The following is a 23,409-nucleotide window of genomic DNA, read 5'->3' as shown; positions in this document are numbered from 1 at the left end:
TTTTAAATAACGTTTTGCCCTGTTCTGCTGAAAAAGCAGTTGTCATCTTGATTCCAGACTGTTGACTGGGGCACTTATTTTGCTCTGAGAATGTGTTATAATAACATTAATATAAATATAACAAGGTTATTAATTAAATTTACCTTTTTTTTTTTTTTTTTAAGATTGAGGATAATTCAGCTGAAAGTGAGACAATGCACAGTAACATTTTATTTATTTTGTTTGCCGTTTTGTTATGCTTTTTAATATATTATAATTGCATATACATTATATATGTGTGTGTATTCAAATATACACTAAAAGCAAAAGAAAGGTGTTCAGAAACGATTGACTGATGTATTCATGACTATTTGAAGTATGTTCAGATTTGTTCATACCAGCTTTGTAATGCGCCACTTGTATGCCATCTATTGCTAAATTACATTTTTGTTTCTGCCTCTTCAGTCATCTTGATAGTAAAACTATTATTAGAGACTCTGTTGTTTAGAGGAAAAATCATTTTTCTGTTTTTTATGTCCTCGTTGACAATAAACACGCGCGTTGTTTTAAGAAAAACACGATTTAGCGGCACGTTATTGAAAGAAGTCAACACCCACAATGCCCCGCGACAGCCAACAACAAGGAAGTAAGACGGAGCGACGTGTTGTCACCGCTCGCAACATCGATATTACAGTGATTCACGCGCTGCGCGTACATTATCGACCCGCTCCTAACGTCATGGCGGCAAAGACCCAGCAGCTCAACGAGTCGGCGGTGATCCGCAGACTCCGGCGGTTCAGAGATCGATATTTTCCAAACGGTGGTAAAGTTGTCGAAGACGATTTGACGTCCGCTGCGGACACGGTGGGAGAGCCACAGCCGGGTTTCATGGATAGTTTACCGGTGAGTGGAAGTAATGGACATGTCCTTTGCTTAATTTCAGCCGTCCAACATATACAGCGTTTTAAATTCCGTTCAGGGAAAGTCTGTTTCAGACTAGTTCAGGGTAGGTCTGTTCAAGACTAGTTCAGGGTATGTCTGTTCAAGACTAGTTCAGGGTAGGTCTGTTCAAGACTAGTTCAGGGTTGGTCTGTTAAAGACTAGTTCAGGGTAGGTCTGTTCAAGACTAGTTCAGGGTAGGTCTGTTTCAGACTAGTTCAGGGTAGGTCTGTTCAAGACTAGTTCAGGGTAGGTCTGTTCAAGACTAGTTCAGGGTAGGTCTGTTCAAGACTAGTTCAGGGTAGGTCTGTTCAAGACTAGTTCAGGGTAGGTCTGTTCAAGACTAGTTCAGGGTTGGTCTGTTCAAGACTAGTTCAGGGTTGGTCTGTTCAAGACTAGTTCAGAGTAGGTCTGTTTCAGACTAGTTCAGGGTAGGACTGTTCAAGACTAGTTCAGTGTAGGTGTGTTCAAGACTAGTTCAGTGTAGGTCTGTTCAAGACTAGTTCAGTGTAGGTCTGTTCAAGACTAGTTCAGTGTAGGTCTGTTCAAGACTAGTTCAGGGTAGGTCTGTTTCAGACTAGTTCAGTGTAGGTCTGTTCAAGACTAGTTCAGGGTAGGTCTGTTTCAGACTAGTTCAGTGTAGGTCTGTTCAAGACTAGTTCAGGGTAGGTCTGTTCAAGACTAGTTCAGAGTAGGTCTGTTTCAGACTAGTTCAGTGTAGGTCTGTTCAAGACTAGTTCAGTCTGTTCAAGACTAGTTCAGGGTAGGTGTGTTCAAGACTATAAGCTCTCAATTGATGACACTTGGTTGAGTAGGCCTCATAATGCATCACATTTGCACTGAGGCAAATTTCATTTTATTTAGTTATTTATTTGTACACATCAATCAACCCAGGGGTAAATGCAGCCACAGTGTGTGAACAAAATGTCACATTAACCTACTGAAATAAAGTGGCTATCGATTCAGCTCATTCTGTTATGTTATTGCTACTTTACTCTATTTTAGTTTATAAAACTGTCCATGCATCTACTTAATCAGCCCACACTTTGCTGATAATATGTATGTAGCCAACTCTCACTAAATTAACATGTGAAATGCCGGACTTTTCATATCCTCTTGTGTATTTCTATTCATAATATATTTTCTCCTGTTCAAGTGATTGTCCACCATTTCCTTCCCGTCTCTCCGCCTCCTTAACTAGTTCTTGAAACTATTTACGATTTAAAATCATGCCCTCCCTCTCCAAGGTGGACGTACAGTTCCTGATCATGACTTTTCTGTCTCCGGCGAGTATTTGCAGCCTGGGAGCCACAAGTCGGTACTGGAGGGCCATGGTCAGAGATCCGTTACTATGGAGGTACTTCCTGCTCAGGGACATGCCAAATTGGCCCTCCATTGATCATGTGAGCATGCCCCAACTGGAGTTGTTGGACACGCCACTGATCGATGAAGACGAGAGCCTGGACGATAGAGAAGAGTGGGACTTCAAAGGGACGGAATTGAAAGTTGACTACATGTCAGAGTGGGTGTCTTTTTTTTGTGTGCATCAAGGTCCAGAAGTTTGTTTGTCCGAGATTTTGACCTCCATTCGCGTCCCAACAGATACCTGAAAGGCTGCCCGTCCAGCAGACGACAATGGCTTCCCTCGCGGCCGGCGTATGAGGTCGTGACCTCTTTTCTTCAGTCTCTCGTGCCCGCAGCCGAGCCGCGTTATGCCATGTTCGGCCCCGGCATGGAGCAGCTTGACGTCTCTTTAGTCACCAGGCTCATGTATGCTCCAGATGTGCTCCCTGTGTCGGGCACTCCTCAAAGACAGATACATGGTGGGGAAAGCATAGACTCTCACCGGGCGTTATTATTATTAGCACAGTGACAGTAAAGTCGACACACTTTTGTGTTGTAGGTTTACTTGCCCACCACTATGTGGCAGTATTGGCCAATCATCATCTTGAAATAATCTAACCATCCTTGTTCCTCTAGGTATTGGCTCAGGGATCAGTTACATCTTCAACAACCAACACAAATTCAATATCCTGACTCTGTACTCGACCAATCGGTAAGCACTTTGTGTTCAACGAGTGAGTAGCAGTCATCATCTGTGTCTCTGCATGTTATTGTGACTGCAGGCCACAGTCATAACCTTCGCATTGAAAATGCGGAAGGTTATGTTTTGATCGCCGTGTATTTATTTATTTATTTGTATGTGTGTTATTCGCATAAGTAAAAAAGTATTAAACCGAATCGCATGAAATTTGATGGGATGATTGGTTATTATCCGGGGACCATTTGATTAGATTTTGGGATCGATCGGGTCAACGGTCACGGTCAAGGTCACGAAAAGGTCGACATCTTCTTTTTACCATAGCGCGGTCAATTTCTATCCAATTGGCATGCAACTAATGCCAAAATGTTCATAATTCAATGCCCAATCTTGTGATATGCGAAGGTATGCGCTCTACCGAGTGGCCATTCTAGTTAAACTGTGTGTTTGTCTGTGTGCGTGTGTGTGTCTGTGTGCGCAGGGCAGAGAGGGAGAAAGCCAGACTGCAGCAGCAGACCATCAGCAATAAACTTTTTACCTGTGAAGGAACCGATGAGTCGGGCTGTCCAATCTACAGCCCTGCTCCTCAGGTCCAGCCAGTGTGCCAGGCGGTGGACGGGTTCATCTACGTAGCCAACGCAGAGCCCGGGAGAGGTGAGATCAGACGGCAGTGCTGTCCGCTGCTCCCGCTTCGTGCACTGCCTTTTCTCGCCGTATGAATTGCCAGCTAACAATTTTGCATAAAAAAAACATGTCGTCGGTAGGTGATGGGAAGTCCGAGGCGGTTCAGATTCGGGCCATGCTGAGCTCTGCTGAGGTTTCAGCGACCAGGCCCCTGCTGGTGCTCTCCTGTGTCTCCAGAGAAGAATCGGAAGAAGTCCGGGTTACCCGCCTGCAAACCATGACCAGCGGAAATGGGGCCAGGTGTCGAACTCCCTGTGTTGACATCGCAAAGAGACTCGGACTACCCCAGCTGGCTAACCCCTGGATGGTAATTGTCTGATCAACGCATTTACATCCGGGCAGTGTCAGTTTGAAGCTTTTTTTTAACCTTCGCATTCGAGAATGCGGAAGGTTATGTTTTGATCGCTGTGTATTTATTTGTATGTGTGTTATTCGCATAACTCAAAAAGTATGAAACCGAATCGCATGACATTTGGTGGGATGATTGGTTATTATCCGGGGACCATTTGATTAGATTTTGGGATCGATCGGGTCAACGGTCAAGGTCAAGGTCATGAAAAGGTGCGAAGGTATGCGCTCTACCGAGTGCCCGTTCTAGTTTATTTTCTGTGTTTGTGTTTCTCGGCTCTTATTCAGGTGCAGGATATAGTAGCAGAATCCTTATCGGGTCTTCTGGACGGCGTCTCCTGGCTGCTTCGACGTTCTCGAGTCAAACTCTCTGGGAGCTAGTTACCTAACTTCTGCTGGCCGCCAGATGGATGAAAACAAAATTCCAAATAAATTAGTTCTCCTGCATTTAACCATCCTGTTATATTAAGTAAGGGTGTGAAGCGCCCCGAAGAGGGGAGCAGGTTCAGTGCCTTGCTCTCAAGGACCGACTGACTTGCAACTATGGGAGGGCGGGATCGACACACCCCCCCTGGTTGCAGCAGGCCCCCTCTTACCCCACTGAGCTAAAGCCTCCCCGTCACACTGACACTAATTTCATTGCCCCGTCACACTGACACCAAGATGCGCTTCGGCATTTCCTGAGTAATGTATGCCGCGTGTGTGCACCGAGTGTCTCAGAATCGGACCCTTGCCAATGAACTGGATTCAGCGCTGATGGGTTTCTAACTGTTAATCTGGAGAACTGAGAGAGACTCGGTTCTTATTCACAGAGAGAGCTTTATGGAGGAATGACCAGGAGGTTCTTCATCCATCAGGGAGCTTCACAAACACCCCTCAAATTGTGTTTGTTCACTTCGGCCAATAATGCACACAACAGTACCAACATACAACTAGAGACGAGTACTGCTTACTAATCGAGTCGCCCGCTGTTCACTTCAGCATGGGAACATATCTTTTCCATGATTTGACATGACATTTTTTCAATGTTTCCTCTCAGGTTCATAACGGCCAATCATTTTTACAGTCAGTTTATGTAACTTTCAGACACAATCCACTGCCCTCTAAACCATAATTCACTTACCGTAAAGATATGACCTTTTTAGAGCGAAATTATCATACAATTTATTTAAAATATGTTATGTAGCCTGTTGAGAAATGGCACATACCCTTCTGATTTTAAATATTTGCATCTGTTATTTGTACAATTAAAATATGTATATATTTATATAGAATACATTTGTTATTCGAATTGTTTTATGATTACAGATTTCTCTTGTGGTGGATGAGTCGCACTTTCAGTCCCTCACAACACTGACAACTTGTCTGGTAAATAACGAGTAAATCTGCATTGAAGTAATCACAAACGATAAAACTCTTCCATGTAGGTTATTCAGGATTTTTTTTGTCTTACCTTCTTTCACGTCTTCTCTGCGCACTTTCACGGGTTTAAAGTCCCCAGAGACGGGGAAGCGATATTTCCTATTGTTTCCTCTCCTCTGAGGTCAGCCCTGGAAATAAAAACGTGAGTCCACATCTGTATGTCTACAAGCGAGAGAGGATATTCTGTTTTGGCCAGCAGGGGGCGCCGTGACTACTAGCTGTATATTAACCCTCCTTGTTACCTTTGGGTCAATTTGACCCCATTCAATGTTTAATGTCTGTGTTCTTTCGGGTCAATTTGACCCCAGGCTGTTTTTCACTGTGTCAAACATATAAGAAATATCAACTTTTTTATATATTTAAAGGGCTATTTAGGTAGTCAACAAACAAACATAAAGTACCTCACACTTAAACTTGGAAAACAATATTAATTCTAATAATTTTCTGGAGGTTTTAATTGCTCGGGTCAAATTGACCCCGAGTTTAAAATATGTCAGTAAATATAAAGGTAACAGGAGGGTTAAACATTGAATGGGGTCAAATTGACCCGAAGGTAACAGGAGGGTTAAGTCAGTGCTTGGTTGCCAAAAGCTCTGCATTACCATAGAGATATGAAGTGTGAGAAATATTCGTCAAACATGGATGTGAAATAATGACAGCAGGAGAGCGCCTGTAGATAATCCAGATGCACAGCTGGACTTCTCACTTATGTCATAAGTGTTTGTCCCATAAAAAAAAATTACAACTCTATTCATATTCGTTGTCCCCGGCGGGAGCGCTTGAGCGCCCTAATGGGAGCATGGGAGACATGACAAGATAATGTGCCTCGCTGGTGCTCTTTTGTTCTTGTCCCCTAGGTAACCACACGTCTTTGGGAAAGGTATGCCCCCCCATCCCCTCCTGGTCGTTCTTTCATCATTTTCATCGACGTACAAATTTAGAATAGGACCATGATTGGTGCAATTTAGGTGCATTAAGATGATCTATGCAAGTTTTGTTCTGCTTTTTTTCCCTTTGCTGAAATTTAAATGGAAATGAAATGATGTCTGCCTCTGTGTACTTATTAGAGAGAGACCGAGACAGAGAATCGGACTCGTCCTCTCATCTCCTCTGACTGTTCTCCGTAAACAGGATGTCTTTCTCTTCGGTCCTCGCTCCACAGTTATTTACATTGTGTGTGTATGAAGGATCATGCTTACACAGACTTTCGAAGGCGGGTACGCAGTGATCGACTGCGTAACTCTTTGCTCCTATTACGATGCAGCCAATGGAGGTGTGGATGAATGTGTACAGCTGCAATCTGAATAAAAAATGTTTTTTTGTGTGTGTGAATGCAGGCTACACAAAGTCAAGCAGCAGTGAAGTGACTGTGGGCTTGGCAGCCGTGATGTGTAGGGGCCATTGCTGGGACTTGCTTGCTCTGTTTATTCAGACTGGACCATGAGCACACATCCCTACATAATGTGGGCCAAGGTTTCCTGAAGCCTTGCTTTTTGGGAAGGTAGGCCTCCAGCTGTCTCGTCTCAAAAGAGGCCTCTGCGAAATGATGTCACGAGGAAGACAGCCCTGCACTGACCCAAGACGATTTACAGAAGTCTGCAACAGTGTGCGGACAGTGATAACGTGGCGTGTAAGATGTGTACGGTGACACCAGGATGCAGCGTGTTGAAAACACTGTGTGTGTGTGTGTGTGTGTGTGTGTGTGTGTATAAGAAATGGCAGGGATGGATACAACATAAAGGGCTCTTCTGTGGCACACAGCAACTCCATCTTGGTGTTGTGCCAGTGTTAGAGAGGTGTGTTTATTTTGGTCTTTACACAGCCTCAGGCAGTAGAAACAAAAAAATAATTAAGTATTTCCTATAAATTCCCAGAGATTTCGCCAAAATGGCCTCAATTCCCACTACTTTTCGGAGAATTTGGAGAACCATATTTACACGGCAGCGTAATGGCCAAAATAAGGGGTTATTTTGTGCACGGAAATTAAATCTAAAGATGCTTTCTGTTGAGTAAAAATGAATTCAAACGCTTTTCCCTGCCAGTATATGAATACCAGGTGGGCTGGACCACCATTACCACCACTGTTGAGACTCCGCCCACTCCTCCTCTCTACCTCCATCTGCCTGATGGATCGTGGAGGTCTCCATCGTGGAATACGCCTACTACGAACTATTCATACACTCTGTCATATTCATTGAATGTATTTTAACTCTAAATCTGTCCTTCTGTACACATTACATCTATTGTTCTGTCCATCCTGGAGAGGGATCCTCCTCTGTTGCTCTCCTGAAGGGTTCTTCCCTTTTTTTTCCCCCTGAAGGGTTATTTGGGAGTTTTTCCTGATCCGATGTGAGGTTTTGGGGCAGGGATGTCTATGTGTACACATTGTAAAGCACTCCGAGACAAATTTGTAATTTGTGAAATTGGGCTATACAAATAAACTGAATTGAATTGAATTGAATTAGAAAACACCTGCACAACATAGGTCTATAATTTTGCAGTAACTACTGCCGTGATGGTGCAGAATGATCTATTCATAAAGCATCGCTAATGCTTCATTCAAGCAAAGATATTGCAGAAGTAGAAGTAAACTGCTTTGATGAAGATTGGCTGCGGAGTCAATAATTGTCAGACTTGAAGGACTGAACTTGGCTGAAATCTCTCCTCACGGGGTTAAACACAGAGACCGACTCCTCGCCGTCCTGCTCGGGCATCATCCTCTCCATCCTCCCGCTATCCTTTTCTTCTGTGCGTTTTGTCCCACCCTTTTCAATCTCCTCCTTTCATTAGAGTTAAGTCCCTGATTTGTATTCCGCAATAACGGCCATCATTAAAGTAGGCATTGAAGAAAGGAAGAAGAAGACAAAAAACAGCATTTGCATGATGCATTCACTGATTAGGCTAAGCGGCCCTCTTAATTGTGTTGTTTTGCACATGGTGGGGCTCTCATGCTGACACTCTGTGGAGCTTACTCATCCCGTGTAATCTCGACCAATTCGCTTTAATTTCCTCCCCACTTCACCGCGTCAGTCCCACCTACCTCCTGCTGATATATGGCAGCTTCAGGGACTCGCAATACTGGATCAGGGTTTAGAAGTGTTAATGGTGGATGTGAATCCCTTTGAATCTATGAGGTGTAGATCGGTAATAAAGAAGATATGGAACTAGGGGCATAGTGATTTGTGTGTGTGTGTGTGTTCCCCCTGTAGCCATCTCCTCTCTTTTACCCTAATCCAATAGTCACAACATATTGTGAGTGGCCACACTGGTGACGTGAGCCTGCACTAAATGCATTACAGGTGCCTTGAAGGGGATGACACAAAGGGCACTCTCTCATTATGTGGGAAATACAATCAGACAGACAAACATGGAGAGATCCTGCATAGCCATCACAAAGACAAACACACAAACAAAAACAAAACAATTACGGGTATATGGCTGCGACCGAAGCGTCGGCGCTCAGTCAGGCGTCTCCGGCTTTGAAGCAAAACGATCTGGAAATGCATAAAAGTGGCGATATTTTTCATATCAAGTCACATCAACCAATGAATATTTATAGTATAATAGTCTGACATACTATATTCCTCTGCTATTTATATTCATAACCTGTTAAACACATAAATGAGCCACGTTGTTGGGATACATGACACAATATTACATTGAACTTAGGCACAGTAGGCTGTATTTTTACAGTCCCCCCCCCCCTCCCCCCGTCTGTAAATACTCACTGGCAGATTAAATCTGCTGCCGAAAATAGCCCTTGATGAGTACACTGTTTACTTCAGTTTTAGACTAATGTGTGCTTAAATCAGTGCCTATTGCTGTTTTAGGGATTTATAAATATGTGCCGTTCATAATGGGTTACAACGTCAGCAGGAGCCTTCGGGGCCGACACTCACAGGCAGGATGTGGAAGTTAGAAAGCATTCGTGGAACAACTGTTGGCGTTGATTCTGGTCTTTTCGTACGGACGAGGATTATTGGATATGGATGAATATGTCTGACGGCACACCAGCGACGGCTCAGTGGCATCAGTCTGAGGGCCCGATGCATTGTTCTGTTGTCACATTCGATACGGCATAAGTCCACATGATCACTCAGGGCAGACAATCACAGGAATGAGTGTTCAATAACAAAGGAACTAATTCAATGGACGCCCCCCGCTCTGCTCCAATCAGGGCTCTCCGGCCCTCAACAATGCCAATTGTGCATGTATGTCAGGGTCACACACAACATTTGTTTTTTTTTTTTTTTTTTTTTTTTGGTCAATGTCAGTGAAAGAAAGGTCGGCTAATTACAGTAACCACAACATGGCTTGAATTGACCTTTTTGTTTCAAGAAAGAAAAAGAAAGAAAGTTGTTTCTTTTTTAAGATGGTACACAAAACCGAGAAACCTCATTAGATATATTTCAGTCATGGCTCTTTACTCTGTGCAGATGTGTAAGCTGCAATCGAGGGTATTTGAAGAGAAGCCTTGTGTGTCTCTCAGGGCGGTTTTATGCGCACTGCAGCCGTAGGACTTCGGAAAGCTCAGCCATAACTTGTGGGCCTTGTGGATTTGACAGAGACGGGGATAGGCCTATAAAAATAAAAAGGATTTCCTTCTCACATCACACATTCTGTGCAACAACAACAACAACAACAACAACAACAACAATGGTGTATTGATGGAGAGGAAAATAAACCCCTCCTCAGCTGCCCGTATGTGTGTCAGTCCGTCTTTATTTCTATTCCCTCGCTGACGGTCGATTGCGTTCAGGTTCCGGTTTATTATCTTTTCTCTCCACCTCTATCATTGACAGGCTGCTGAAGTTCAGAGGACAGCGGTTAACTCGACTTTATTGGCTTACGCGTGGCGTCACAAGGCGAAGGTGTACACTGTGTGGTTATATAAAGTGAGCGGGGAGCTGTCCTGCTAAATGAAATCCTGATTCATTTGCTTCAGCAATTGATTTAGTTTTCCTTCGATGGATGTTTGCCTTCAAAGCCTGAAAAAGAAAAACGATCACAAGGTCCACGCAGGCGAAGACAAGCAGCGGTTTAGTAACAGCAGCAGCAGCAGCAGCTGGGTCCATGGGGGCGTTTCTCTCTCACGTGTTGGGGCGGGCCGTCCATGCTAATTGATGGCTCTTGGTTTAGTGTGTGTGTGTTTGTTTGTGTGTGTGTGTGTGTGTGTGTGTGTGTATGGGGGGAAAGGGGGGTGTATCCGGACAGCTGAGACTCAGGGCGAGCCTCTGGTGGCGTCACTTCTCTCCAGTGAACCCTCCACGTGAGCCCACACAGGCTACAGTTCACAGACAGGCGCAGCCATTTGAGCTGCTTTAGTAGTTCTCAGCATCAGCGCGTATAGTGACGTAACGCTAGTCATTTTAAAGTTTAAAAACATTTGCAATTGCGGTTATTAATGCAGACATAATAATAATATTAATAATAATAATGTAGTCTCTGAGGATTTTCTTTTCAGACAACTGAAGATAGCAGAATCTGTTTCAGCTGCAGCCTCTAATTGGAGTGATGTTGCGCACTGTCATGCCACAATTACGCGCGACATAACCACTGGTTAATTAATGTCCAAACAAAAATATAAATAACGAAGATACGTACTCTCGTCCACATTTAAAACTGGTCGGTTATGGATAAGTATGCAACAAGCTTATGTTGTAAACTGACACGTCGACAGGTCACGCAAAAGTTGTGAAACACTATTGGACACAACTTGGACCGCCGGGACCGTTTAACAGCGATCTCCCCCGGTGTCTCCATCTCGAAGCACCGGGTAACCCGGAGCAACAGCTCCAGCGCGTCATCGCCCCCTTTTTAACCTCGGACCAAAAGTGTCGCCTGCAACTCGGCGGTTTAATGACGGCAGCCCGTACGGGTCCACGTGACGTACACGAACAACATTTTAATGTACGTGCGTTCGATTGCAGAGCGTGCATGTCGCAACGTGAAGATCACTTGATCCGCGCCCTCGGTCCTCTTGAGGTACTGATCCTGATGACAGACGTCAGGGCATCTGGATCATCTGGAGACATGTTCTTACAAACAGGTTGTTACTAGCACGTTATTACCAAGTAAACCCCGTTTGGCGTATGGTTTAAACACCTTCGATCTCGCTGTGATATTAGGGCCTCCCATTATTAAGCCGCAAGGCTTGTTTACAGCTGCAGTGCGCATGCGTATATCCAGTACGGCCGACAACCGCGCACATTGGTCAATAGATTATATTTGCATATGGAAACAGGATTTGAGGACAATCGCTTTCAGTCTTACGAAGTATGTAAATATGTTTAATATACATATACAACTTTAGTTTGTTTAGGGAAATAACCTGCTGCACTGACGTTTTAACCCCAAGCTTATACATATAATAATGGGAAATGTGTGAGAGTGAATGCAGTAAAGGCTTGAATCTGAACAATCTATAATTGCACACTTATGTAAAAACAACAACTAATCATTAGGATATGACATGTTCCTGCAGTCAGGTCCAGGCAGAGACACCTCACGTGGGATGTGTGTGATGCATTGTGCCCGTCCAACTGTTTGCCTACGTGCACAGAACTCGTTGGGTTGAAATCGAAATCACATATGGTGCACGTGCAACTTGCTAGAACTAGCCTATGGTTCTCGTAGACTAGTAACCTTCTGATTGGCTATACTTCCATTAAACGTGTCCCTCACCATAACGCGTGGCGGCGGGGAGCTCCTCGCTAAAGAGTTATATTTTGGAGGTTGTAGCCCGGCAGTCTTTCTCTCCGGCTGTCCCTGCTCATAATGGAGCAGATTGGACGAATGAGGGCGCTTCACCGCCATTAGAAACACACACACACACGCACACACACTCACACGCGCACGCACACACGCACACACACACTCACACGCGCACGCACACACCCACACGCTAGCTCGGTCTTAGCTACGTAGCGCGTGGAGCACTGAAAGTGGACGAGATGATGGACTGAGTCGCGGACAAGACCAACAAGCTAGCTTCACCGCGATCCCGCCACAGGTCTCCGCGGCTCTCCAATGATCGGATGACGCGGACAGCCTGATCGCAGAGATCCGACCCGGCTGGAAGTGGAGCAGCAGGACTTTCTCTGTGCCTGTTTCTCACGCTGGCCGTCAAATGGCAAAGTTCTGAAAAGTCGATCCGCGCTGTCTTTGCGGCGGGAGGGTTTTTAAAGCTCGGGACGTCGAAATAAGTGAGTCCCCCTGTGTGCTTCTGTTGCATCTTTTGGTTGTGATTGTGTTTTCTGTGCGTTCATCCATATCTCCGAAACGCCATGCGTTTACGCAGTTTACGCACGATCCTGGAAACTTTGCACACACACCAACAACAACAAAAAGTGCATTATATTTGTTTTGGTTTTGGTTTTACAACTCGGGCTGCTCGTTGCAACAACAAAGACAAAATGTTTCGACCGATCATTAATATTTAGTATGCGGAGTGCACTGCACGGTTGAATGGAGCTCACGTTATACGTGACATAGGCTACGCTTAAAAGTTGCTCTAAAATTCCGCTGCAACTGCCCACGAAGTGACAGCCATGGCGGTGTGGACGTGTAGACCAAACAGCGGACTGAAACATATCAAATCCCGAGGGAGGAATGGAAACATCTGCTCGAGATAGCGATGAGACGGACGCGGTGGCTCTTTGGGAACAACACGGGGATCCAACCTCGACGTTGAAAGTGCAGAGCGGAGATAGTAGGCTATATGTCGAATTTCTTAATTGTTGACACAGCATGGTGTTTAGCCGTATGCACAGAGGGAAATCAGTATCGGCACATGCTCACTCCAGTGACCGTGATATGCTTATTCATTTGTAGGCTATATAGTTTTTTACTGTGGATGCATGACACGAGGAGTGCAATCACACAGATGGTCAATTTTCTTTTGAACTATTCTGATTAATTAATCAACAAATGTGAAAAAGTGTTAGTGAGAAGTTGTCAGAGTTCATGATGCCTTTTAAACTCCTGATGAAGTCTCATCAACTAGCCACAAATCCCCGAAGGAATACATTTACATCAATATGAAACGGAGAAAATCTGCAGGATGTGTTTTCTTCTTCTTTGTTATTATTATTGAGGAACTAGAACCAGCGTATGTCTAGATCTATACGAGTTAAATTACTAAAACCATAAATAAGAATAGTTACATCATTTACATTAATTTAATGAAAAGGATGGACAACTAGTTTTGTCTGTCGGTAGTTTGACGTTGTTATTATTATTATGATACACAATTAATGTGCAAACTCTATAAGGCCTATGCACTGCCTCTCAGGAATTTTCTTTCTCATTCATAATTTTTTTTAAACTATCTATTTTGAGGGAATCGGGTTTTTGTGTAACATTTCAGTTTGTTTCGCACTGTTGGACTTTTTAGATTCAGAATAGATTAAAAACAAGGTTTTCTCGCACCGTTGAGTCCCATGACTTGGTTCTTTTACTGACTTCTTCCTCTGTTGTTTCCCCAGATCATCCTTTCCATCTAAATCACATCTCATAGCCGTATAAAATGCTGCGTCTGCTGGATGGCGTTAGTTTAGGGGGCAATTTGGATATAATTCACAATCCCTGACATTGTAGGATATAGACCATCTCAAAAAACATTTTTTTTCTATTAAGAGCGCATGGTTGGATGATGTTCACCTAAATAAAGCTGAGCCATATTCAATATGGTTTATCTTTGCATCGGCTCCTCAGATACAGAGAGAAAGGCCGACCAAGGACAAGTTTAATGGCAGCCATTATAGAATCCCTCCAGGTAGCTGAGGTACACGTTGTATTAACAGACGAGGTGGGGAGTTTTAAGAGGCATTATAGTTCCATCAGTTTCTGTCTCACTGTTTGCTACACTCCCACCTACAACATTAAATACAGCTGTTATATTCTGACAGCACTCGGGAAAACCAATAGATTTGACACACATCAACGTGCACTTTGTCTTCAGTGATGGTGTGTGTGTGTGTGTGTAGGTGTGTGTGTGTGTGTGTCATAAGGAGAAACAGCAGGGTTCAGTGCATCAATTAGATTTACGTGCTGCACATTTGTACTAAGACTGTTCTTTATTCTCCCGCATGGGATTGGCTTTGAAGCGCTGGATATGTGACATTTATTTGAACCCTATTGGTCTGATTAGTTTAAATGAGCTCTCTCTGAAATGACCAACCGAGACATAACCAATGTTATTGTGCTGATTGTCGAGCGGCGGAGACAACAGAGGAAAAAAAGTTAAATCTGGGCCAATTTTAGCTTGGCGGCTATTAGTTGCAATATCTTTGACAAACTGTTGCATGCCTGCGCACGCGCACACACACACTTTCACCGTTTCTGCTGGAAACCCGGGCCCTGACTGGCACTATTTACCTTTCTTGCTCTCGCTCCGATACACACACTTGATTTTACAATCCCCCCCCCCGACCCCCCCACACACACACGCATACACAATGTAGCAAGGTTTGCAGATGTGTGTCCTGCTTCCAGCACTGGCTCTCCTCATGCCAGTGTGCTGACTCTGAGTTTTCCACTCTCTCTCCCTCTTATGAAATAAGAGTAGTAGACATTAGAGCACTTCCAGGAGCCAGATCTGAATGCCTGGGCGGGTTCACAGAGACACGGGTTAAAAATGCGTGTAGGCCTATACCCTCTCCACGAACACACGCATTCTCATCTCGCCACAGGTCAAGGTATTTATGTGAATACATCCAGTCGGAGGTCTAGGAGACGCAGCTGCATGGGCGGCAGTTTTTTCAGGCCCTGGCTTCTTCGTCTGAGTGGTCTCTACCTCACGAGGTTCTGGTCTAACGTGCAGGCTCATGTGGAAGTCTGTGGTATGTTTACTCTCAATTTGTTTGTTTGAAAGAAACAGGTTGCAGCGGTGAAGGGGAACGTTGGGAACAGAACATCTATTTGCATGATTCTCATTGAGAGACCCCACAGTTGACCTTGGACAACTTTGCTATTATTTTTTAAATGATGACGACAATGTTGAAGTGATTTTGCCATGATATTGGGGAAATAGTGTATGTTGGTGATCATGTAAGCCCTGTAATAGAATCTTGCCTTGTGATTAAAGATGCTCCATGTATGGGTGCCAGTTGCTTGGGAGTCTATGGATGTTCAGTAAGGGAAAGGCCCATTGTGTTGCTGTGGGAAAACAGTCATTTATTTCCCTCAACATTGTGAAATCAATCATTGCATCTATGTATTTCCATGGGTCACATTTTGCACTAAAAATCTGAAAAGAGCATATTCTAAGTAAAGTATAAACAGAGCAAAATCATTTGCGGAGACAAAAAAAACACACAAAACCGGCGTCAGGTTGCCCTCCATTGGTGTTGTCAACAGGTAAATAACCTGTGGTCACTTTATAGTGCTTATATCCTCAGTGATGAGTACACAATCAAGAAATCATGTGTTTGGATAATTTTTTGCTAAACCACCAGCTAGCTACACACGACACATCTCCCCAAAGGGCTGGTACCTCTCAGCAGGTTTACTCATATGGGCTTTTCGCCATAATTGTAGTTTGCCTTGAAATTGTGTCTTTTCTGGAGGCGTTGAATATATTTCCTTATATGGGCTTGGCAAGTCATTCAGTGACTGGTTCCAAAGTAATTAACACGGTCATGTTACATAGATTTTGAGCATTCCTTTCACTGGTCTTCAGCCCTCAATTAGCCCATCAGTGAGGCACTTGGAGCTCTGGAGTATCGGTACATTTGTAGTGAAAGATAGACCGTAATGAATGAAAGATGGGGGCCTAGAGCAAGGAATAAAAGACATCATGACAAGTTGATAGTGAGTGAGTGAAAGATCAAGAATGCACTAATGGGAGGCATCACATTCACATGAGTTCATTCAAAGACTTGAGGAGTCCCTAAAGCCTCACTGAAAGGCAAGGCGTGCCTCTTTGGCGTGCCTCTGTAGGATATTTCTGAAACCCTGTTGGACTAAACGCAGATCAAGTGCTGCGTTTACAGCCCCGTCACCTAAAACATGTTTGTATATGATTTGAAAAATAAAGATAACGCATAGATGACCTACTTGGCCCACTGTAATATTGGACGCATGTCCGGTCGGCAACCTACAATGCAGAAGTGCCTTGACCGTGCGTTCTCTCTAATGGTCATCATGGGGCAACTCCTTTGGTTAGAAAAAGAAGTCGGATTGTATGGAAATGAGAACATTGACCCTACTTCTCACTTGATGTATTACCTCAGTGAACATTGTATACATGAGCTTATGGTTTCAATCACTAGTTTCAAGTCTTCTTCAATCAGCATGATGTTAATTTTTTTAATTACAGTCACATTTAGAAGCAAATAGACCATAATTTAGGATATGCCTTTGGAGCGTGGTTAACTTGTGATTGACTGGTCTGGGAGTTGTCTTTGTGTTGGTCTTGCAACTAAAACCCTTTTACAGTCTTTTTACAGTTCATGAAAGTTAATTGGAACAACTTGGTCGCCTAAATGAGCTCCGCTCTCTCATATGACATCTGACCGCAAAAAAACAAGATAGTTGACATCTAAAAAGCGGTAAGGACGACTCATTCTGCGTGTATGCATACATTTCACAGTGTTTCTCTCTTCCGATTGTGTACTTTGTAAAGTAGTTCTGAAACTGGGCACTTCGCAAATGATGGAAAACAGGCTTCCGGACGCGCGTGAATTAAGTTCTCAACATTTAATGGCAGGAAGTGTAAAACAAGCATTCAAGGCCTCACGATCGTGGTCTTCATCGGCTCCTCCGCCCTCCTTCCGGCGTCGAGAATACCTGTCGAAGAGACCCGGTTTCTCTAATCCACGGAGTTTTAAACTCAATGTCCCTGGCCCCGGTCAAAACGTCACTTCCGGTCAAGTCGCTAAACAAGTATTTTCACAATAAGAGTCCTGTCTTGTTATTGTCCGCATTAAAGTCACTTTCACAATAAAAGTCCCTTGTTATTGTAAATCACTTGACGGAATTCAACCGGCCTCGTCAATCTATAATACGAACATACAGTCACTCTCATGCAACATACATTAATTCTTGCCATTTACATTTGCATCGAGTAAACATTACCCCTATGCTTCATAATACATTAATAACAATATCAATATTCTCCCTAATATTTTCTATTATAATATATTTTTATATGTATTAATTTAAAACATAAGACCTCTGCAGATGTTATCAAAATAAACTATTACAACCTAACAACTTCCATGTTGGACAGCCCAAAATGGCACTGTGCATATAGGAGCCTTCACTAAAAGCCACTTGCTATGTCTTTGTCAAAAATATTTTTGTAGTATCTGAATCCCTCAGAGGAGCTCTTGTCCTGGTTGTTTTTACCTTCAGTGATACGTCTGCCAGCACTCTCGTTGTGCCTTGCACTTCATTTCCTCTAGCCCGAAGCACTTATGTCCACTCAGGCGGCCACCACGGCTGTCTGATGTTACTGGAATGTTGACAGAGAAGAGTGGGACATAAAGAAAAAGAAAGATTACAAGCTAAGGCTAATGATCCTAAGCCTAAAACGAAAGTGTGTTTGCACCTGTTTCTACCAACAGTATCTATCTGTTTCTAGATAGCGGTTGCCAGCTCATCGAGGGCTCTGGGTGGAGAGGTGGTCTATCAAAGCAATAATCCCATTCGAGAGGTAACCTCAGTGTTGTAGACCTCAGCGTTGTGCATTTATGTTCATTAATACGCCTGTGTGTTTTCATTGCCTGCTTCCCACCTCAAGGTAAACACCCACACACTCGATGACAATTCCTTTTTTTTGCTTTTCGAGTTTTTCAGGATGTTAAGTAAACAGCCTCGATGTTTTTTGTTGTTGACGTTCACTCTCAACAAAACGTATATATCCTTAAGGTCTGACAAACAGGTTGGCCACAAACTGTTCACCCTTCTACCGTCAGGCAGGCGATACCGCAGTATCAAGTGCCGCACAAACAGACTGAGGGACAGCTTCTTCAGTCAGGCCATCAGGCTGCTGAACAAGGACTGAGACCCTCATTAACACCATACACCAGAACATATTCTGTGAATATCTATGGCCATGGTGTATATTTTATTACATTGTTTTATATATATATATATATTGTATGTATATACATATATATATATATTGTCTCAAAAAAGTGTATATTTTATTACATTGTTTTATATATATATATTGTCATGATGTATATTCTATTACATTGTTTTATATATATATTGTTAATACTTTCTTCTTTTTTTGTGTGGATATTGTATAGTTTATTCTCATTCTTATTCTTTTTTTTAGTCTGCTACTGCTGTCGGGTGTTTTGCACATAAGAATTTCACAAACCGATTATACTTGTATAAAAGGGGATGTGACAATAAAAACTTGAAACTTGAAACTTGAAACTTGGATGTGTTCTCCTCGTGAAACATTTCCTTTTCAAAGCATTTTTCTAAAAATCGCTCATTGTGCACACGTGCGAGCAGTCTTCTTCTTCTTCCTCACACAGTGGTTCTTAGATTGATAACACATTAGAAACGCAATTTAAACTGCAAATGTGTCTGAATAACCCAACTACTGTCTTCACAAAAAAGAACATTCACCTCAGAGACGATGGGACCTCTCACCCCAGAATGTTTCCCCCCTTTGGCTTCAGCCTCACACCCTCACCCCATCTACTCCAAACTTCCTCCCCCCTCTTCACAGCTCCCTTTTTGCAAAAACACACATTATCAATCGAGAATTCAGGACACGTGGAAGATGCATGGTGGTGGGGGTGCCAAGTCAAGATGTGTGTGCGTCTGTGTGAGCATGTGCGTGTGTGTGTGTGTGTGCGCATGCGTGCATTTGAGGGCAGAGGTAGTGGGAGGAGGTTTAACCACAGAGGCCCCAGGAGTCCTGTACTGAGCCTCCCTCTTTTCTCATTGGCTGAGGCGGCCTTCCCGTGAGTCTGAGAGCTCGCAATTGGCCAAGAGGAATTGGGGAGAAACATGCACGAGATAGAGATGAAGAACGAGCCTTGCCAGGGCTTTCACAGAAGCTTTCACATGAGCGGAGGGGCTGAGTCGAATGTTCGGATTAATATGAGGCCACATGTCGGGGTGGAGGGACTGTAATATGGAGGCCTACAGTTATAGTACTTTAATTACTCAACTGATTCAAGAACGTTAGACTCAAAGAAAGAAAAGACAATGTAAAGGAAAAAAGAAAGAAGGAGCAAATAACTTAACCCGTCATTTAAACTGGTTTGAAAGTGCTCATCACAAGGCTGTTACATGCACAGTGATAATGGGGCTCTGTTTTTTGATGAGGGGATGTTTTTAAACAGGATTCCAGAATGACAGATGATCAAAACTGAAGTGGTCTGGTGAGCAATACCTCTGCATTGTTTAATTTGGCCCTTTTATAGCCTCATCCACACACACACACACACACACACACGCACACACACACGCACACTGCTGTGTTCAGTCTTGTGTCCAAACTTGAATTTTGCAAAGATGTAGAGATTCCTATCTTTATGTTCTTGGTGCATTGTAGTGTGTACAAAGTATTATTATTTTTTAATCTGCAGTAAATATAAGACAGAGAAAAGGAATGAAAGGTTTTCTAATTTTAAACAGCTGTCAGTGTTTTGATATGTGCTGTTATACGAACACGCATATGAACTTCGCTCATGTATTTTCTTTTTCTTTTTTTGCCCCTAGGTCTGGCAACGCTCTGGCCAAGCTTTTCAGTCTTAAAGAAAATGTGTCTCAACTGGCCACATTGTTGCTCAGTAGTTGACACTCTACATATGAGACGGTTGTGAAATTGTCACTTGCCTTACTATATTTAGGCACGGCAAACAGTTTTTCCCTTTGAAAAAAAGAAGAATTTTATACAGCCGTATAATTCACTGTCAGAATACGCCAGAACTGGGAAAATACGGCCACAGTTGCCCTGAGAAACATAGCCTCTCTGTTTGGGTTTGCTGGAGTTGCGGAGACACAGCTGTAAATAGCAAAAGGGTGGGGACATAAAGTTTGGCCTATATTTAGAGGTTGGGCTAGACTTGAGAACCTGTCCGGCAACACCAGGTTATTGACCAGGAAGAGTTTTTCTCAGTTTTTCTAAATAATTTCAGTTGTAGGCAGAGAGCCTGGATGAGGGAGGCGGTCACCACACGTCTGTGTTAAAGGTTTCGTTGGAATCTTCAAGTTTTGCTGGAATCTTCAAGTCTCGTTTCGTTTTTGGAGGGGGAGTCAATGCTCCTATCGTTGTGGTACAAAGACGTTTTTCTATATTCTCTCAGCATGTGTTGATTGGACACTGAATGTCAGATACTACTATTTGTAACATTAAATATATTTAGTGGGGGGTAATGGATCAAATTACTTGTCTTAAGGTGTTGAACGTTGTGATGACCCAAGGGTGGCAATCACATGTTTGAGTAAGAAGCTCAAAAGTCGACTCATTCCCTCAGAAAGCAGCGACCAGATCTTGGTTGTTAAACATCGTCATCTGTTTCTCTCTGGAACCAGAAGTACAACCGAACAAGCAAGTATACAGGCTTGTAGGCAACCAAAATCAATAAACTGAGAGGTTTAAAGTTGTGAGAAAAAAGCACGGACCACTACCCGACCTGACAATGTTGTGGTCGTGTCCTGTAAATCAAAAGATAGCCTAAAGCATATGCTGCCTATGGTCTATTTAACTCTAAATGGGACCATCATTTGCTAAATGAACATCATGCTGTATTGAAGAATACTTGAAACTAGAGATTGAGATCATAAACTAATGTTCACACACAATGTTAAAGTAATCATCAAACGAGAAGTAGAGTCATTTTCTCAAAGACTTCTCTTCAAATTGACTTAATTTTGCAAACCTGTCAGAGTCAGTGGTCCCGATGCACATTTGAGAGAATGCAAGGTCACAGCACTTCCGCCTCGGCTTTCTTTTTTAAGCCCAGAGGTTCTGAAAAGGCCTCATATCGACTTTAAAGGTGACAATGTGTCAGTGTTGCGTTTACAGCTTGTTTCTGCTGCCCCCAGGGGGCCATCAAAATTAATGCAGGTTTAGTATTACCACATGTGCTGTTATGCTTATGCAGCGGTATTTGTCACTGTTCATAAACCAGAGTTGTGTTACATGGACTTGAGTGATGTTTGAAAATATTCGGCCTGACCTCGGAGGAATCGCAGGCACACGGACAAAAAGTTAAATGACCCTGATATTCAATTCCCGATCAGTTGGTTTCATGAGAAGCCACCTTTGCCTTCCGTCTCCACTCACTCTTCCTGCTGTCATCTCTCAACCGACAGTATATATTAATATCTGGTTGAAATCACATCTCGTGATAACATATATTCAAATGGGTATCACTTAGAGACGTGATGACATTTTGTGAGAAATGTCAAATGAAGAGAAAATGAGGAGGAAATTACACAAACAAATAACACTTACGTGTTACGTCTCAACCTACAAACGCTGCAGCAGCGACCGGTCATGATAAATAATGATTCCCTGTCCCGTGTTGGGTTTCACATACACCAGCTTGAAATAAATGTCAGTGGCACCGACTCACAGTTTAGTGCTCTCAGGCCAGAGGGCGAAAAAAGAGAGAAAAAAGGGGGAGCGAGCGAGAGAGTACTGAGGGAAGGAGGCGGCTTTTCACATGGGCATGTCATCATGGAGTTCAACTGATAATTATAAATGTGTCTCTCTCATTCTGCCCCCTGTCTCTCTCTCCAGCATCATGGCTGTCTTGTCCTCCTCCTCCTCCTCCAATCTCCTGCTCCTTCTCCTCATGTCTTCCCTGGATTGGCTGTCCACTCCGGGATCTGCGTTTTTCATGGGCCGGCACCGCGTGATGTCACCAGGTAAGTTTCGTGGCGTTTTTCTTTTGTACTGTTATCCATCGGGAGAAATAAGCAGTAAAAACAGAGCGATGTGTAGCAAAAAAATAAATAAATCGTCCTTCAGCTTATTAGGCGATCTCCCGAATGCAGCTCATCAAACATTAACCGATGTGATCCAGGTTGAGCGCGCAACTCGCTGTTGACACTCGTTATCGCGTCTTGTGTCAGACATCAGTTGCAGAACGGCGTGTTTGCTCAGTTACATGTGGAAACGTTCACTGTGGAGCGGACGCCGCACTTGGTTTGGCTTGTCAAACAGCCTGGTGATCAATAGTGCGAGGGTAAATATATGGTCGGAGCTTCTTTGTCAAAGTCCAGGGACACGACGACGCAGTATGTTCAGCCAGCTAATCCAGCTGTCACTGAACCAGTCGAAGTAATTAGGTGAAAGAATGCTCAGGAAAACAGGCCAAACACGCAGATTGGCTTGCGATTTACCATTTAAATGCCTAAAGCGGCCAAGATGGCTGTCTTTTAACGCTTAATATCCGCAATCGATTCTAAATCACAAAACAGATGGAGCCTTGTAGCCTTGTGGTGATTTTGCATCTTCCCATAATGGTTGAAGCCACTGCAGCTGGAATTAGGTGAAATAATTTGGTTTATTTATGTCAGCAGGATTTAGAGAAGTCCTCACAGCCAAACGTCAGCTCCCAAGAATGGGTCAATTCTGCTGTTGACTTTGTCTCTAACCTTTAAAACGTTGCCTGTCAGGCTGTTTGGTTCTGCTAAGTCTGCATTCCTGGGTTTTATTTTATCGGGGTTGACACTTTTGACGGCAAACATTTTCCACATTAACATTACACATTATATTACACGTCATTTAACTGATGCTGTTATCCAAAGCAACTTTCAGTAAGTGAATTCCACCACGAGTAAAACTCAGAACACCAAGAATCAAGAAAATACCATTCCTTCAAGAAAGACAAACTACACAAATACCATGAGTAATGCCATGAGTAATAGCATGAGTAATACTATGAGTAATACCATGAGTAATGCCATCAGTAATACCATGAGTAATACCATGAGTAATACCATAAGTAATACCATGAGTAATACCATGAGTAATACCATAAGTAATACCATGAGTAATACCATGAGTA

At 43.3% G+C, this 23,409-nt stretch overlaps 2 protein-coding genes and 1 long non-coding RNA gene across 5 annotated transcripts in view; 2 read left to right on the top strand and 1 right to left on the bottom strand.

Moving 5' to 3' along the window:
* Positions 1 to 569: 569 nt before the first annotated feature.
* On the top strand, positions 570 to 6,456 carry fbxo4 (F-box protein 4). Its single transcript, XM_056417974.1, has 8 exons — positions 570 to 882; positions 2,166 to 2,440; positions 2,521 to 2,741; positions 2,899 to 2,974; positions 3,441 to 3,613; positions 3,724 to 3,950; positions 4,280 to 4,409; positions 4,620 to 6,456. The coding sequence occupies exons 1-7, from the start codon at positions 598 to 600 to the stop codon at positions 4,370 to 4,372; spliced, it is 1,350 nt and encodes a 449-aa protein (XP_056273949.1). The 5' UTR covers positions 570 to 597; the 3' UTR covers positions 4,373 to 4,409; positions 4,620 to 6,456.
* Positions 6,457 to 12,324: 5,868 nt separating this feature from the next.
* The window catches only part of ghra (growth hormone receptor a), a 34,679-nt gene continuing 23,594 nt past the window's right edge, over positions 12,325 to 23,409 (top strand). The window contains exons 1-2 of one of the 3 annotated variants that reach the window (XM_056418216.1): positions 12,325 to 12,618; positions 22,137 to 22,264. In XM_056418216.1, the coding sequence (XP_056274191.1) occupies positions 22,141 to 22,264 (124 nt within the window). In that variant the 5' untranslated portion in view covers positions 12,325 to 12,618; positions 22,137 to 22,140. Of the gene's footprint in view, positions 12,619 to 19,059; positions 20,665 to 22,136; positions 22,265 to 23,409 lie in introns of those variants that run through there. The other 2 variants (XM_056418214.1, XM_056418215.1) reach the window with 2 other exon arrangements.
* On the bottom strand, positions 17,099 to 21,963 carry LOC130196264 (uncharacterized). Its single transcript, XR_008832212.1, has 3 exons — positions 21,849 to 21,963; positions 17,765 to 17,870; positions 17,099 to 17,203 (listed from the first exon to the last, which is right to left on the bottom strand). It is a non-coding gene; the product is annotated as an uncharacterized LOC130196264 (long non-coding RNA).

This window comes from Pseudoliparis swirei, chromosome 7 (genome assembly GCF_029220125.1).
Source record: "Pseudoliparis swirei isolate HS2019 ecotype Mariana Trench chromosome 7, NWPU_hadal_v1, whole genome shotgun sequence".
Lineage (NCBI taxonomy): Eukaryota > Metazoa > Chordata > Actinopteri > Perciformes > Liparidae > Pseudoliparis > Pseudoliparis swirei.
The sequence above is the reverse complement of the archived record's forward strand: the minus strand, read 5'-3'. Positions and strand labels throughout refer to the sequence as shown.